The 18750-nt window shown below is 43.1% G+C and overlaps 1 protein-coding gene across 1 annotated transcript in view; it reads right to left on the bottom strand.

Annotated features, from left to right (window-relative positions):
• The window catches only part of adamtsl4 (ADAMTS-like 4), a 35919-nt gene that overhangs the window by 5475 nt on the left and 11694 nt on the right, over nt 1–18750 (bottom strand). Inside the window, exons 5-8 of the mRNA XM_080896681.1 lie at nt 9329–9431; nt 2156–2295; nt 1493–1697; nt 876–1060 (exon numbers count right to left, since the gene is read on the bottom strand). Of these exons, the coding sequence (XP_080752807.1) occupies nt 876–1060; nt 1493–1697; nt 2156–2295; nt 9329–9431 (633 nt within the window). The remainder of the gene's footprint in view (nt 1–875; nt 1061–1492; nt 1698–2155; nt 2296–9328; nt 9432–18750) is intronic.

The raw sequence follows: 18750 nt of genomic DNA, 5'->3' as shown, positions 1-18750 counted from the left end.
TATTAATTCTGTGTAACATTATCTATAATAATATAGCACAATATAGAAAACATGGAGTGGTTTCAGTGCCACTCCATGGCCTCCCTTTGGACAGGTCCCTCAGTGCCTTACTGCCTAAGACACCACTGACTATTTTTCCTAATATTGGAAGGTGTATTTAAAACAGGGATACAACCTGTGACTTAAAAAAAAGAGGACATTTGGGGCCTTTCTCCCCCTCTACTTGGAGTGCCCTTGTGAGTGGAGGAAAAAAAAAAGTTCCTGGAGTGAGGCATTTTAGTTTGTGGTCTGTGTGTTAACTCAAATCTACAGGGTGTGCCAAAAAGTTGATTAATTTATATATTTATTTTGCAACACTGGCAAGGATCTAGAGGGAGCACATATTCTTAATCCATCTAACAAGCATGCAATGAGCTACACGGCATCACAGTGCCGCTGCCATGGTGACAGCGTTTTAATCTTTTTATATCTTACTTTTTGTATCCCGCTAAACCTTAAAAATGCTGGTGATTCTTGGGGAGATCAAACCAGAGCTATTTTCTTTACCTCCTCTGATCCTGATGTTACTGGATGTGAAGCTACACATGACTCCTGATCTTTAATAAGATTTTAGCCCGAGGTTAGCGCTGTTATTATTAAGCCTTGGATAGTTTCAGGTGGCTCAGGATAAGCTTTAGTATATCCTTCTTTATCCTGCCATAATACTAAAATAATTCCGTCTCCTTGGAGGATCTTGACACAGAGCAGAAGAACACAGCTTCGGGCACAAAACAGTGACATGAAGATATATTAGAGAAATATTCTGTACGTATACATGTTTCTCTGAGTAAATCGTAATTTTGTAGTGCTGGTCCATGTGTTCTTTCAGAACTTACATATAGCTGTAGCTGTGTCTTTGTGGGTCCTGGTGCCCAGAGGGACTCGCCCTTTGCTTCCTCCCCCTCCGCCTGTGCTCTAGGCCTGGTGTAGGTGAAGGTAGTGCCCCCTGCTTGATACTCCCCTGGGGGGTCCACAGCCCAACGTCCGTTCACCACGGAAGCTCCTGTTCCACTCCTCATGGCTGGAAAAAGGGAGGAGGGAGTGGGAATGTCAGAAGAACTGGGGTGAATTTTTCTTTTCTTATTAGGACCTTGTTTAGTCTGGTGACTTCTTAGAAAATCCCCCCATATGCTCAAACACATTCCCAAAAAAGACAAACACAGACCCTGGAGTGCTGTGTGGTGAACAAAAAGGAGGCTGACAAGAAACACACGCACACACAGAAATCTACACACTTGACTGATTCTTTATGAGCTCTAACAATGCTAGCTTAGAGTCTGTGAGACCACAAAAATCTCAGGTCTCAGTCAAAGCCAGCACACACACGATCACGGGCCAAATCTCATTCCCAAATCTTCACTATCCTCGCCAGTATTTCACTTTTACTGGAGCTGTAGGCCAGCATTATTCAAGAAACCCTAAACCGAATGTGTGCGTGTGCAACTCAGCTTACCCAGGTAGTTAGGGCTCGCTCGTCTCTCGGTGATGTTGATGAATGTGGCTCCGGGTGGGATGTCCAGGATCTTGTGGTAACCAAGAGGAACCGTGGTATTGTGGAAGCTTCCCGTCACCTTTCGACAGGATGTTTCCCGCCCACCACACACTCCACATTTGTCAATCACAGAGCCGGAGCCCAGCACCCCGTCACAGCCCTCCGTCTGACAGGAGAAGGAGTTGAAAAGATGTGAGTGATGGGTCGGACAATGAAGGAAATGTGGCTGGGAAACAATTGAGATGTTAGAGAAGGGGTGGGGATGGAGAAAAACGGGTCCAATCTTGTTGACATTTCGCATCCATTGCCAGTGTTTATTTCAACGTTGCTTATTTAAATTGGTAACTGATGCTCGCTAGATTCCTGCCAGGAGCAGAAGGGTGGAACGAGGGTAAAATCAGAGAGTGAAAGTGCAAATGAGAGAAAGAGGGAAAGATGCAAAGAAAAGAGGCCCCGAGAAGGGCCGTAAAAAGAGCCTGACTCTGAATGCCAGTTTAAATCAGCTTCCAGACGTGAGACTGAGACAGCCAGATTCTGGGCTTTGTCAACCTCTTCGAGACAGGAGACACTTGGACTCAGACACGTGAAACAAGAAATCTCGCACACACATTTGAAACCACTCACCAGACATTGTCCTTCCACACACACATCATTGGTGCTAACATTGAAGCAGGGCGTCCCGTCTCTGACACGCTCTGACTGACGGACGTAGAAACGATAGCCAGCGGGTCTGCAGGTCAGCTCGCACTGCTTGTCTGCCCCAACTGTAACACAGAAACACAGGGCAGCAGGGTCACTAGACAGCATGTATGTTTTTCTTAACTCTGTGTGTGTGTGTGTGTGTGTGTGTGTGTGTGTGTGTGTGTGTGTATGTGTGTGTGCGCAGAGTTTTTTTCTCTCTCTGACAACCACGGAGAAGAAACAGCTGGAAGGATGAACGTCTTTCCATGTGGTCAGGAAACTAAGGCCAGACCATGTAACCCCTGAGAGGGAGAGTGATCAGCTATTTCCCCGCTGTTCATGGCTGCACCTTCCCAGCGGATACATACGCAAAAAAGAGGTGTAATCTTAAGCTTGAAAAAGGCAAGATTTATGAGTGCGACCCAAAGGATGCACGCAGCAGGGCGAAGTGTGCGTGGAAACACAGAGTCGAAGAACTGAAGAAAAAGGGCACCTCTTCAAGGTAAAAGAGAAAATGAAAGTCATTCAGTGCAGAGAGGATAGGGAAGATAAATAGTGTGGAGAATACAGAAAACTACACAGGGCAGAGTGGTAAAAGGAAAATGTGAAGAAAATAAGGAGCTTTTTTTGAAGAAAAAGAACTAATATATTTGAGGGCATGGCATGAGCACAACATCAGCAGACCGTCTTCAGTCCTCCATTCGTCCCTAAACATGATGCTTTTTCAGACTGCAGGGTGTGTAAGTAACCTGTATTTTATGAAAGACTCAGAGTTACTGTAATTCAGCATGTAAAACACCAAGGAATAAAACAGTCACCCACAACCAAACTCCAGACAAAGTTAGTTGCTGGTTTCCTCAAATGTATGATGTAGCCTACAACTTCTCATCATAGTCCTAGGAGAAAGAGTATGGGTCTGTTTCCCAAAAGGTTAAGATCTTCATTTAAAATGAAGAGCAAGACACAGAGGAAGGGCTGGTGATTGGGTCCACTGTTTGGCAGTTTATTTAAGAAGAAGCTGTAGGGGTATGTGAATGTACAGGCCTGTGATCATGTTTGTTTGAAACAGGGCTAATGACATGAGCTCACTCCATGAGAAGAAGAGGTAGCTGAAGAGAGGAGGGAGGGGCTCGAGGTTAAAGGGGAAAATTCTCGTCTTCTGAAACTGTAAAAACCATTAAATTCTGTACATATATGAACACTGTGCCACTTTGCCTGGAGCAGTCAAAACAGCATACAGATAAATAATTTTCTTCTTAAAAGAATTTTCAAAAGCCTGCGTTAATCTTATGATGCAACCAAATGTTGTTTGTGATAATACAGCAGTGCTGCAAAATGGTTACACTGTTGCAGAATGGAAAAATTTCCACTCCGAGTCATGACATCAGCAGAAAGTAAACCGAGCTTTCCATCACCTTCGAAGTCATGAGGTTCATAGGAGATAACGGAGAACAAAGGGTAAAGGTCAAATACCAACGCCCTGCTTTCACCTTGTGAGGATTCAAAGAGTGTCGTATGACACACATTCAAAGGAAATCCATATGCTTTCAGGGTCCTCAAATCTCTCAGAGTACCACATTGCTCAGCCAGGTGTCACACAAGCAGGAAACTAAGCTATCTTGTGCCGGGATCAAAGCAGCTGTGACACCGTACACCAGATCACTCAAAAGTGACTTACAAAAGCATTAAACTGAAAAAGAATGTGTGACAAATGTGTGATAACTGGGGTTGAGGGAACGGCCACGTGGCCCTCTTACCTCTACCATCGTTTACTCAGTCCCGATGGCCCAGAGAGCAGCTATCTTTAAACTCAACCTTTAATGTCAGCTGCACACCTGTACAGTTTCATGACTGCATCTGGCACGACTGCAAGGCCGTCGAGTTCAGAAAGGACAAACACCTGCCGAAGTACTCAAAACCTTCGTGGTAGTTCCTGTTAAAGGAACCGAGGCTCCGGGATCACATTTTGCAATGATCACTGCACAGACTGAGAGAAACATGGGGTGAAAACCATATCATAGATGAGAAGTCGTTAAAAATATTAATGAATAACCTCCACTTGGAAGATAAGGGCAAGTTAAAGTAGACTGTTAAAATGTCATTTCAAGCTTGGGCTGACGTGCAGATCGAGATCTGTGGTTTTTATGTTTCCACAAAGGGAACACATGTTTCCAGCGTTAAGGAGTGAATTTCCTCTCGCTAAGTGGGTGGAAGTGGTGAGGAGGGCATTAAAGCAAAACAGTTGAGCTAGACTTGATGTTTTAACAGTTTTATACAGACACAAGGCAGGAGATTGCGCATAAGTTTGCTTATAAATACACTGTGATACTGTAGCAGCAGTCCTTCAACACAGGTAAACATGGAGTTCGAGGAATTTAAACAATTTTTCAAGGGACTAAAGATGTAGAGACTAAACAGCAACAGATTTAGCGATGAAGGGACTCAGCAGAGTTTCCAGAGAAACTGTATTAATTCTCAGTGAAAACAGGACAAAATAAAACACTTTATCATGTACAAAAATATTTCATCGTGTCCCGAGATGGATCCCTGTTGGAAATCGAGAGAGGGGCAGGCCTAAGACCACATGATGGAGGACATCATGTGGTCTTAGGCAGAGTTGGAGGAGATGCTTCAAGTGGGGAAAACTTATTGCAGACATATGTCGCATTGAGGACAATGTGATCTAGACTAGATGAATGGAAACTATCTAATGCCAATGGGAAAAAAGCTTATTTATAACCAGCCATTAACAAATATTCAAACCAGCACATTTGAAAAATAGATGAATAGTATAATATAGTTCTTATATATTATATAAATAAGAAGTATACTACTGTATATTATATACTTTTCATTCCTGGAACTAATTTCTTAAGGCTAGCCTTTAATTGTCTTGCTGTAATTGTAATTTATTCTGATTTCAATATATCAGAAAAGTTTGCTGTTGACATAAGGTGGTAGAAAACAATCAAATTGCATCAAACTGTGCAAAACCGTCCTTTTTTCAGCCTCGGTGTGCCCCTTGTTTACCATCTGATGACTGCAGAGAGATATGAGAAGATATATGGTACATATTTAGAAAGAATGAGAGAGAGAGAAAGAGATGGAAAAAGAGAGGCAGCGTTCCCACCCTCTCTCCCTCCACCCTCATTCTCTCCATCTCTCTGTCATAGTTATCTTTGAGAGATTAGACTGGAGACAGTGACAGAAAAGAGAGGGGGAGCTAAAAGCGGGATACGTGTCGCCACACATGCTCTCTCTGCCTTCCTCATCACCTCCCTCATTCTCCGTCTCCTTAAGCCACGCTCGAGCGCGTCTCAGCTCCAAACTGTCTTCTTTAAATTTAGCCTTTATCTTCCATTTGTTTCTTCCTACTCGTCTTTGCCTCTCATTCTCTTCCACTGTCGCTCTAACTCTCGCTCCCTGTCTGAGCTTAGTGTTCAGACAGTGGAATATATGGTGCCTAAATATACTTCCCCGCTATCGCTTCATCTAAACAAACTCCAACGGGGAGAGAGAAAGAGAGAGGCAGTGGGACAGGAAGAGAGGAGGCTGGGTGTGCACAGAGGGGATGAGGCCTGAAAAAAGGAAATATTCAAGTAAAACAACACCTGCACGTGCAGCGCTTACAAATCTATAGAATCGCTGCTAACCAGAGCCGAGCGTGTAGCAGGAAATTAGTCAGGGCCCATCGCTTGCGTGGCTTATAACCACGGTGGCAGCTTTACTGTTTAAACGTACACTTCTAAACCCGAGGCCGCGCCACTCCGAAGAACAAACATAACAGAGCTCGTCACCTTGGAGGCGAAAACGTTCACAAGCTGACTGCACCGCGTAACATAAATACTGACTGGAAATGTATGCAGTGCTACAGAGCTTTAAACAGATGAGAGCAGCTGGAGAAAAATGACATGCAGCAGTCAGTGTTCAAACACACTCAAGCACTCCATCGCAGCCTCCAGCGTGTTGATAGGAAGCCAGATATGAAAATCTGGGCTGTGGCCAATGGAACCAGACTGAAGTAAACAATGTGATAGAGTTTACTTAGCGGAGTGGGAAAGGATCATCTCCGGTGCTGATCGAGTGTGACGTCACCTGGCTACAGCATCTGCCCCCCACAGCACAGCAGCATAGTGCAGCCAAAGCTTGGACTTTGGTGAGTGTTTTTGACTATTTTCCCATAAACTCCCCCCTACCAGAGGTTGCCCTTTTGTCCCCCCCCCCTTATCCAGCCCTCTCCTCTTCTCAGCAGACCTCAAGGACACATCAGTTTAAAACAACCCAAAGTGAAGCAGAGGGCAAGGACACACAGCAGCTCAATTCAGGATGCAGCGATATCTCCCCCCCCCCCAATCCCGTTTCACAAACGCACAGAAACCTGGTAGTGGGTAAAAGGAAAGCTCCCGTGTGTTTATGCAGACAGTTTGACTCCAGCTGATACCCCGCCGATGACTTCTGGTGCAAACACACAGAATTAATCTGTAGATCCGCCTCAAACTTCCCGAAGTCTGACTGAAATCTTAAACAGCCTTCATGGCTGACATGTTGTATTCCCCTGGGAAACACAAGGCATTCAGCTGAAACACACTCTCTGACCTTTCCCTCAGGTAATGGGAAAAAATGATCTGAAGCCATTCATGGGCTTATTTTTTCTGGCTGCAAGTACAAGTAAGTATGCAAGTATGAGTGTTACAAATAACAGACAAAAACTCATAATTATCTTTTTAAACTATGCTCAGACAGTATGCTTTACTGTGTTACTTTTTCATTTCACACCGATTTAGGGTTTTTCCAACACTGCAATAGGTTCACTGAGGAGGATTTTTATCCATGCCCACCCGCTCCTGTCTGCGGGCCTTTCAAGAGGTTTATTGTTTCAAGAGAAAGTCAGAGCAAAAGCACTAAATTCATACTTTCTCAACAAAGTATACATTTATCAACATGCCAAGTGATGGGATCTGCACACCTTCCATGCATCCCATTGGTAAATGTCATACCTGCCATGCTATTTAATTATTTTAGCCTGCCTACAGTTACGCTATATGGCCAAAAGCACTGGGCTGCCTACAAATTACACCTACAGGAGCTATTGAGGCATGGAAACCCATATAATTTCTGTGCTGATGTTAATGCCAGAGGAGGTTTGGAGCGCTGGAGTTACTGAGTCAGAGCGCTGGTGACTTTTACACGCTCTACGCCTCAGCACTTTACGTGGTTTGCCCCTCTGCTGTGGTTTCTAAATGCTTTCGCTCTTCAATAATACCACTTACAGCTGATTATGGAATATCTGGGAGGGAAGAAATTTCACAAACTGGCTTGTGGTGAGGGTGGCATCCTATTACAATATCACACTCGCATCAAGTGAGCTCTTAAGAAACAACCCGTTTGTTCACAGATGTTTGTAAAAGCAGACTGAGTAGCTAGGTGCTTGATTTTATACAGTTGTGGCAAGATTAGGGGCTGTCCATGTAGTGTACTTTAGAACCTGCAAGCCACCTTGCAAGCCACCTCCACCCCAGCTACGCACATGAAAGCATGGCGAGGTCCCAGAACAGAGATGGATCTCCAAATTTAAATGACCCCAGCTTGAAAAGAAGTTTCTTTTGGCCATAGGGGTCCTTGCTCAATCAAAAGTGCATGCAGCCTATTTTGATTCCACGACTGCTCCACAGTATTCAGCAGCTCCATAAACAGTCGGTTTATGGAGCTTTAAGATTAAAAACAGCTTCCTGCTGCGACCAAAAACAAGAGTGATAACAGCAAACTTAAACAGGATGGAAAATCAAGATAGTGGGCTGGAAGTTGATAAAACACTCAGTGGGAGAACTCTTTGAACTGCTTTCATCGGCTCCATTAAATAATCTATTAACTGGAGCTACTTTAACTTTTACTGTATCGATCGCGTGTCGTGCTCCGCTTTAATGAATAAACTCTACTGACTCGACGTTCTCAGCTGTGTGTGCTGTCTATATTTGGACTAGTGTGCTAACTGTGTATTTCTTTTTGACAAAATTTGTCAAACTAATGTACTTGTGTGCAGGCCGGGTGGTGTTGCTGATCTACTGTTACTGGGTCTGTGCTTCCCCCAGTGTCTGTGTGGGTCAAAGGAGTTCATCCAGCTCATCCAGTAATCACAAGTGCAAAGACAGACGGACACACAAACACGAATGAGCAAACGCTTTCTCCCCTCCTGTTTCTGTTTTATCTGAGATCCATTAAGCTATTCATCTAGAGCACAAGCACTCTTGCCAATATGTTAATAGCACAAATACACACAGGCTCAAGCACATATTTCTAATTCTAATGACAAATACTGTTGATATCATCCCACAGCTGTGTTTCTCTCTTCTCTTTCCCTCCTCGATTCCCTCAGCTCCATGCAAGCAATATTCACCCTTCCTATTCGTTCAAATTCCTCAAATATCCGCTGAGCCTTTTCTCTTTCTTTGCCTCCAGCATTGGAAAACAAAGACAAGCTCCACTGCTGCGAACCTTTGCACACTTAACCAAAGAGTAAACAAACACACGGAGCTGCACACTTCTGTGTGAAGAAACAAAGACACGCACGCACGCACACGCACGCAAGCCACGTTGTCTCCGTTTGCTCCCAGCGGTCATGTGACAAAACACTCGCATCCCATCACCTCTCACCTCCCTCTCCCCGTCCTTCTTTCTCCTTCTTTATCTCACCCAGTAGGAATCCGTGTGCTTAGTCAGAGTTGGGAGGAGAAACTTGGCAGGAGAGGAGGGGAGAAAGGGAGATGTTGGACAAATGAGAAGAAAAACAGAGGAGGGAAAGTGTTCGGTGCAAAGAATCAAAGCAGATTGGGTTCCAGTCATTCTCTGTTTCTATTGACTCTCACCACCCTCGAAGCTGCATGCAGATGTTGGCCTGCTCAAACGACAGAGAGCAGGGATTGCGGTGGGCTGGGCAAGCAGCGCAGGTCAGCCGGGACACACTCATACCAGAGACATATTTAACTCACTCAAACACACATTCCCCCCCAACCCCGCCTCCCCCATCATACCATTTAATTCCCCCAATAAGCCTTTTATAACATTGATGCACTGTGCAGCTCACCACTAAACTACCATGTGTGTTGACTCAGTTCTCACCCTCAGTGAAAGGTTCCCAGTTGTACAATCGACCTATGAACTCATTGGTGTTAAAGGCCGCACACTGCTCCGCCCTGGAGTCCAGCGCACCTCCTCGGCACACCTGCAGGACAGAAACACCAAAGCAGACGGAGAGAGAGAGAGGTAAAACAATTAATGCCGCAAACTGAACTGATGTGAAAGACAACAGATTACACAGAGGGCTGTTTCTCTCCTAGTCCCTGGGGGAAGTAAGGGTGGAGTGAGGAAAAGTTGAGGACAAGCAGCTAATAAAGAAGGGAAGAATTAACTTGACATCACAGAGGTAAGCACAAACACGCTATGCTGTTATGGAGAAAAACTCACACAAGCACTCCCCATGCTGCTTTGGCCAGTGTGCGAGAGTATAAGAACCATATGGAAATAATAGATCTTTTGGAAACGGCTGCTCACATAAATCCACCGTGGCTTTCGGTGCATGGCCACAGAATGTGAGTGACTGTGTGAGCACATGTACGAGTGTGTGTCTATGCGTGTGTGTGTAAGAACACATGTCAAGCTTGTGCTCGCTTAAGAAGGGTCCTTGTGGAGCCGTATAGAGGAAACAGTTTTTATCATACATGCACTTAAACGACAGCTGAGACATCAGGCAGACACAACTCTGCTGGTTTACGCTGCAGCGGCTATGACTCGCTGAGGTTTGCTGTAGTCCACACACAAGTGTTTTTAAGAAGAAAAACCATTAAATGCTGCGCTAATCAGGAAAAATATTTGGAGTCAAAAAGTAAATTCAAATATTTGTATTAGACTGTAGTTTCTTCTTCACTGTAGCACATTTATCATCTTTACTGCCTTACGAAAAGGGCCTCAGTCCATGGCTCACATTAGAAACCTGCCTGGTTTAAAATGGTTATACAGTAAATGCTCAGCCTTAACTTGTCATAACTTTAAAATGCCACTAACTCATTGATTCAAGTTAATTAATAAGAAGTCAGTTAGCCCTACTTAGAATTAAGACTATAAATAGGAGGAAGTAGCCACAATAAGTGCAATTACTCATTTCCAGACATAAAGATTGACGTAGCTTCCAGGTTGTCTTACAGCTGCAGTCTTTTTAATGACCAGCAGGGGGCGACTCCACTGGCTGCAAAAAGATTTCCAGTTGTATGGAAGTCTAAGGGATCATATAACTCTTCATCTCACTTGCTCTTTGGCTTCAATAAATAGTTTCCAGATGATTTTGGGAATTAAGCCACTGGTTTAAAGTTGTGCTCGATATGACAAAAAGCTCATTTTTAAAATTATGATTCCCACTGTAGTCAAAAAGGAGGAGAGTTTGCTTTGCTATCAATCCATCCGTTTTCTGCTGCTTATCCGGGTCTGGGTCTTGGAGGGAGCAACCTAAGCAGAGATGCCCAGACCTCCCTCTTGCTGCCAGCTCCTCCAGCTCATCCTGTGGGGGGAGCCAAAGGCATTCCCGAGCAGGCTGAGATAATCTCTCCAGTGTGCCCTGGGTCTACAATGGGGTTGCTTCGTGGTAGGACATACCTGAAACACCTAAATTAGGAAGTGTCCAGGAGGTATCCTAGTCAGATGACCAAACAACCTCAACTGGCTCCTTCAAATGGAGGAGTAGCCACTCTCCTCTGAGCCTCTCCCCGAGCTCCTTACCTTATCTCTACAGGAGAGCCCACACAGCCTTCGGAAGAAGCTCATTTCCACCATTTGTATCCACAGTCTCATTCTGTAGGTCATTACTCACGTCTTGTGGCCATAGGTGAGGGTTGGAATGTAGATACTTAGACCCCTGCACTTGGGGCAACTCACGGAGTTGCAACTGAAACCTTTTCCAGCTGAGAACCAGACTTGGGGAGGTGGTTCTCATTCCTGCCGCTTCACACTTGGCTGAAAAACTGAGAGCGTAGACTCGCCACGTAATCCAGCCAAAAGAACCACATCATCCTCCAAAAGAGAGGTGATCCTGAGGCCACCAAACCAAAAAGCCCATGCCACTTGGCAGTGCCTTGAATCTCTGTCCATAAATGTTATGAACAGAATCAGCCTTTAAAGTGTGTTTGATAAGTTACTTGCCAGCAAGATCCATAATTTTAAGATGCCATGTAATGATTTCCTTTGAACACAGTCCTGTGATATTTTGTTTTAAAAAAATAATCCTTATCACTCTGCATTTATCAATAGTCCTTCAGAAAAGTGCTGTAAAAATGAAAAAAAAAAAAAAAAACTACACCCTTTGCCTTTAAACAAGTGCCACTTGTCTTTGGTACACTTGCACAGCTTTTGAAGGTATTTGGTGAGTGTGTTAAAGTTGGAGAGCTCACAATCCCAGACTGACCGCATCACGCTGAGACCAGGGCTCAGTGAGGGCCAGACCATCTGCTACAGAACTAATTTTTCTTGTTTTTGCTGAAGATAGCTCTGTGTTTGGCATCACTGTCCTGTTGGAGAATAAATCAATGACCACAGATACCATCAACATCTAAAAGATGTGCAGTGCAGTGCATTTAGTCAGTAATATCTCTCTGCTTTTACTCGTACTCGTACACTGTTTTCATTTTTAGTTAAATAACAGGTTTTAAAACTCCCACCAGCTTCATCAGGTGTCACTTCTGTGGTAAACCACAATCACCCTGCCCGAGGAGTGTGCACACACACACGCACATACACACGCGCACACACACACACACACACACACACACACACACACACACACACACGCACGCACGCACGCACGCACGCACGCACACACACACACACACACGAAGCTCTCAGATTTCCTTGGAACTCTAATCTCTGTCAGCTCTGCAATCTTCTTGTCTTTCATTTCTTACTTTCTTTGATTCGTTCCTCTTTTTCTTTCTTGTATTTTTTTTTCTGAACCTCTCGTCATGCACACAGCTGTCACAAACAGCTGGAAAGTTCCTAGCAGCTCGTCTGGGGAGAGCGAATACTAAGGTTCAGACTCACACACAGAGCAACATTTCCCACGTGAACCATCCTCTGCGACAAAGTGTAAAAGATTCTCATGGATAAACCATCAAAGCATGCACTCTCTGATGCTGAACCCCCCCCCCCCCCCGCATTTTCATACTGGTGTGTGAGTGTGTGTATCTGCGATGTCTCGTATTTCCCCTCTGTCAAAGTGTGAAACCAGCTCATGAAACTTTATGTGGTACGGCTTAACGCATGTCCTCGCTGCTCAAAAAACAGACTTAACCTGGCATAATTTATGGGTGATATGATACACATTTGGTTAAGGCCGCTTATAAAGGAATGTGTCGAGCCACAGCCACTGAATTTAGAACTGAATACGGGCTCCTTAAAGGTCAGCGCACGTATGCGACCTTATGTTTTCAGGGGACCGTGAAAATCTGCCCAGATTTGTGTGTGAAACACGGTTGGTTCTGGTTGTAAATATTTCTGCTGCACATAAACAAGCAGAGCCCTGTTTTAAACTGGATATGCTCCATGTCGCAGGGCATATGTGTTCGCCTGCAAACATTAAACGGACAACAGCCCCATAAACAAACACACATGTGCACAGGGTGTAGTGTGCAGACGTGGGATGCTACAGTACAGAAAAAAAGGGAAAAGGAATGTAAAAAGAAAGAATGTAAGACGGTAGGAGTGGATTCTGCTCTAAAAAAAAGATGTCTAGGGTGTGTAAGGATGTCAGCAAAGACAATGGACCGAAGGGAGAGGGGAGGAAAGCGGAGATGGTTTGAGGGGAAAAGCAGAAGAGAGAAGGCGACGTGCTCTCTGGTGTTTCATGGTTCTGGAGGATAATTTGTGTGTAATTGTAAGGAGTGGTATACTGTGAGCACAGGGCGAGGGGCGAATCTCCTCATAAGGGATGGAGGGGGGAAAAGGAGGTTATTAAATGGGCCAACAAGGCAAAAACACTTTCAAGATAAGGAATGATAGATGGAGAGATTCCCACACAGATCAGGTTAACCGGTGGGTTTGTGTAACACCTTGATTATCATCTGATTGCTTCTGTTTCTTTGCGTGTTTAATTTCCTTTGCAGATTACGGATCTCAGCAATTAACTTAAGAAATGCTGTGTTACAGAAATGAAGGCCAAAACCACTAATATGAGACTCAAATTCTACCAGAGTGGACTTTCCCACTCCCTCGCTGCTGAGTTTAATGAAATACTACCAAACATATCTGATAAAGTCAGAGCAGCTCAGAGATTGTGCTGTAAACACAAAAGAAATGAGGCAAGAGATCAAAAAAAATGTCTGCGACTGAGCGACAGACTAGCGTATAGCAGCAGGTGAGAGTAAAGTGAATGCAGCTGGAGAAAGAGGGACAGTTAGTGTTTTTTGTACGGTAGCTGTGAAGGTTATAGATGTGTTTTACTGCCCAGGCTGGGGGGGAGATCTGTGCGCAGCATATATAAGAACATGTGGAGCAGACGGGGTGACGGCTTTGTTCTGCACACACTCACAAAAATGCCACACAAGCCAAAGCCTCGAATGTAAAACAAACACCCAGATTACACTAATGAGTTCTGCAGAGGAACAAAATATGGAACCTTTTGCTTTTAGCCAGCTCGCGATATTTTGTAAAAGAAATGCGATTATGAAAACCACAATTCATTTAGTTCAGAAAGTTAAGATTACTTATACGCATTCTTAGGCCCCGTAGAGGAACGCAGCTTTAATTAACACGTCAACAACGAACCTGGAAGCTGAACACCGGCCAGAAGACATTAAATGCTGCAGGAGTCTCGGTCAATATTTTCTGAGCCACAGAAACACATCACACATTCACAACAGCCGAAGCCTTAACAGAACACAGCTGAAACACACACTTACCACGGCAACGTGACTTAATCAATGATTTCATCTTTGAATACTTTGTTGCCTGTAAATGGATTGAATGAGCTGCAAAAACAAACTCTGTAGCTACCTTCTCGGATTTCACTGAAACATCTCAAAAGGTTATATTTATTTATCTGCAACTACCCTTACACATGTTTTATTTGTAATCACGTATAATGTGTCGTTTCATTGTGTGGCTGTCGGTATCGGTTTGTGTGTGTGATTTCTGTACACCCGCCTCTCTTGAAAAAGAGATCTCAGTCTGTTCAAACAAAGGATTTAAATAATAATAATGCTCATTATCATCATCATAGTCATCATTAACAGTCCCTGGAACATTTGTGCTCAACTTTCCATACTCGGCACGCATTTGTTAAAGGAAAGTAGCACAAAAATACAGAAAAGTCTGTGTATCCAAGTTAAAATTAGAAGTTTTAGAAAAGCAAAACGTGATGTTTAATTTTAAGTGAGGATGTTGTTTAGGAATTAAGGTTTAAGGAGCCCAACTGATCGTTCATGAATAGGTGGTGGTGGTAGTTGGGGGTTGTGGGAAGATTGTCTGGCACCGTCCTGACCAACGCCATTGGACTATAGTACTGTTAACCCTACACTGGGCAGTTCCATTGGATAAAAGCTTGGACAGGACCATTAGGAATGCCACTTAGTAGATTTTCTATTTAGTACAGGTTTGAAGTACTTTTCCTTTAATTGGGTAATCTTTGCTGTGCTACTTTCTGCTTTTACTTCAAATGTTGTATTTTCTTCTCTACAGCATTTATTTTAAACCTTATTTATTTATCTTCTGTTTATTACTTTGCTAATCCAAATAATCCAAATCCTGCATTATTTTAGATCAACCTATCCATTAAGATACTATAGTACACTTATTGATATACTATAAAAGCTGGAACGTTTAAGTGATATACACATCAACGAATACACATAAATCAATAATTATGATCTGATTATATACTGCATATGAATCTAAAAAGTGTCATTCGGCATAAGGGGTATGTTTACTTTAGTCACTTTAAATGATTGAATTTCTTATTAAATATTCTGATCCTCGACACGTCACCCCAGTTCAAACAAATCCTGGAAACAGCCCTGTGACCAATGCTGGATCCAGATGCAGGTTTCTGGTGTATCAATATGAATGTTCATACTTTATTAAGTTGAAAAGGGTGTATATTAACTTTCCAATGTCTCTTTGTTTCCGTTATTTGTCTTTTAGTTGCTTTCACTTTCACTTTAAACGTTAATTTTCTCACATATCTTGATTTGGTTTTACTTTCTGTTTTTGTTCTTTTCCCTCTTTTGCAACTGTCTGACTTTAATTACTGCCTGTGCCTGTGTCTCACCTCTGTGTGTATATATAATATGTATAATATATATAATCCTTTGTCAGACTGTCTGTTCTCTGTGCCTTCTTCTTGCCCAGATAATTAGATGAAGTTGAAGGCTGGATAAATACCTCTAACACCTTTCACAGTTTTGTTATGTTTAAAGAAATGTTATACTGCTGCATAATGGACACGATATACTCTGACACTGACAAGTGACAGGTCGAAATCCACCAATAACACAGGCCAAACCGCAGCTTGGTCGGGATCTACCTTTAGCGCCATGCGTGTCTCAGCAGAGAAACCTCTGAAGACACACTCCTATCATCTTGCTCATTGCTCATTTATTCACCACTGAAGCCCACGCCTGCACAGCTGGCAAAATCGCCTGAATACAGGTTAAGGCTGGCCGGTCATTCCTCAAGCATGACTGCAGCACAATGCAGACAAAACAACTGACGGCCGGCCCCTGCAGCCATGAATCACCTCGCAGCACGACTAATCAGTCTCTGCGTGCATGCAAATCCGTGACATACGCTGACATATGTGTGTGTATAGGTTTGTCCCGAGTGATTAACATTCTGTGCCTAATCTTGTGACCGAGGCCGTGTGCCGCCTCTTCATAGGGAAGCTTTCAGCTATGACCTGGCGGGGCGGGGGGTGTCATGAGTCCCCTAAAGGAAATACTTCTCACTAATCAAAAAACAGGCAACGAGTGAAGGCAGGAGAATGGCGAGTAACATTGATGCTGTCCTCGGGAGAAATGTGGGTTTGAGCAAAGAAAAGAAGAGAACACTGTGGCCACAAGATCAATAAACAAGTCCAAAGCTGTGCTCAAATGCCAGTTTCCATGCTTCACTTTCCATGTAGCAGCTCTACAAATCCACAACATATTTTTTAAACCAGAATGTTTTTAATACCTAGAAATCACCCTCACTTTCTTAATAACACCTGGACCTCAGAAAGAGAGAGCGACAGAGGCAGCAAGAGTCCAACCGTCTGAACCTGGAAATATTTGATCTCTCTGTGAATTCACCTCCGAGCTGCTGATGCTTAATTTCATTCATCTTTAAGAGCTGAGATGTCCCTGAGGGTGATGTAATATGGCATTTAGATTGTTTCTACTGGAACATCTTCTATATGACTTTGTAATATATATTTATGTCCTTGTTTTTATCTAATGAGCCTTTCAGCTTGAATTCCTTCAACATTTACTTGATTATCTTAACAAAGACGTAGATGGTGAGATTATTACAACTCTCTCTCAACTCTCGCTTTAGCTTTAAGTTTAGTTCTAGTTATCTGAGGACTGATGCTAAAAGTCATCTTGAGCATGCTGGGAGATGAAGGAGGCATCAGACAAAACTGCATTTCATTGGATGACCGTGCAAATAAGTGCGCAACCCAACAAATAACAACCTACATCGTTAATTAATGTTGAAATTCTTGAAAGCATGCAGCCATCAGCCAAATTTGATCAAAAAAGGCTTAAAAAGTTTATTGATTTGCCCCCAAATAAAAGTTTCTAAAGTTATATTTTTTTCTTTGGCAGTTGTACTTCTGTGGTTTTAATTCACAATTCTTCAGCTAACTAAACACAGACCGAAAGAGATCAAAGGAACATGAACGTAATCAGGACGCAGTAGCTGTTAAAAGCAGGCGAAGCAGGCAGCACCTGCTTTTCTGTTGTTTTCTAGAAAAGCAGGTAGCTCTGCTTGCTAATGCACTAAAGCACATAAAGCTCAGATCCCTGTGAATGAGTCTGTGTGGTTTCATGCCACAACCCACCACATCTGGGCCCGTTTGTCACTTCCTGGGAACCGCAGTGAGCGTGGCAGGGCCAGCACACACTCATTAGAGCTGAGGAGTGTGGCCCCTCAGCTCTGTTAGTCATAATATATTTTCTGTTTAATACCACTTCTGTAATGACAGAGTGTGATTAGATCATCTGACTTGCTGCAGCAGCCTGAAAACAGGAGTGTGCTTGTCTTGATGGCCAGAACGCACAGTGCTGTGTCTGTGTCGAGTCTCGAAACACCCCTCATTTCTTTATATTTTGCTTCCAACGAACCAGACTACTTTTTTTTGGTGGTTTTGAGCGATAGTTTAGAAAATCTTTCAAAGTTCCCCATTTTCATTCCACTCCCTGTACCAGATCAGTTTCAGAGGATTTTTTTTAGTTTGTTAAGACACTTAACACTGACCTATGAATCATTCAACCATAAAAAAAAGCCCCTAACTTAGGATGAACCAGTGTTGTGTTTACGCATAACACACAAAATGGGAAAGAACCATATTAAATTATATGTTTAGGGACTTTGTTTCCAGCAGCCTGTTAGAAAACCATCTTATTTGTTTCTATTTCTTTAATTGACAATACAAAAAAATGCAGTTTGACCAGAATAAAATTGTACTTATTTGTACAGCAAACAGAAGAACCTAGCTGAAAATTACTGGAAACTTATGGAGTGATTAATCTAAATTTGAAAAATCTGTGTTTCTAATCATCATAATATGTACAGAGGAGGTCAGGAGAGAGGGACGACAGCCGTCTATGAAAGGGCAGCATTTCTGCCAGTGCTGTTGGGGATCAGTACCAAAAGTATTCCAGGCATGTTTGTATATGTTGTAATAAATCAATACTATTTTGCATTTTCCTAGCAAATTGTAAAGAAATGAGGGGTGGTGCAAGACTTTTGCACAGTGCTGTGGAAGTGGGTCAGATATAGGAGTGAAATCAGTGAAATTTTAATACATAAAAGCATTATATGCATTATCTTTTGTGTTATTGTCTCATCAAGATGAAGAGTTCGGTTTGAGGAGGGTCATAAATAATGTTGCTTTAAGCCTGTGGTTCTCAAACTGTGGCTCTGTAACCGACGGGTGGGCACAGAACCACTGCAGGAGTTTTCTGATTTTACCTTAAATCTCACCTCAGAGCCTTTTGTTGGTGAGGACTGAAGTTTATCTTGGCTTCCAAATTGAGGAATACAGTAAAGGAAGAAACACTGGTTTAGGTCAATGACAAGAACAATAAATTAAGAGGAAACTGGATATAGAGAGAGGACACTAAACTAGGACTAATAAAACTGTGTTTTTTGGAAAGTGCGAGGTGGATGTCCTGCCGGTCGTGACTATAAATGACATCATTGGGTCTGAGGAGCGCTTCCTTGACTTTCTGGTGTAGAAGTATTCACTGTTAGTCATTCTACGTAAATATTTACACTCATGTAAAGCACAGAAAGAGGAACCG

This window comes from Rhamphochromis sp. 'chilingali' (genome assembly GCF_963969265.1).
Source record: "Rhamphochromis sp. 'chilingali' genome assembly, chromosome: 11".
In the NCBI taxonomy this organism is placed as follows: Eukaryota; Metazoa; Chordata; class Actinopteri; order Cichliformes; family Cichlidae; genus Rhamphochromis; species Rhamphochromis sp. 'chilingali'.
This window is presented reverse-complemented; position numbering and strand designations above follow the sequence as displayed.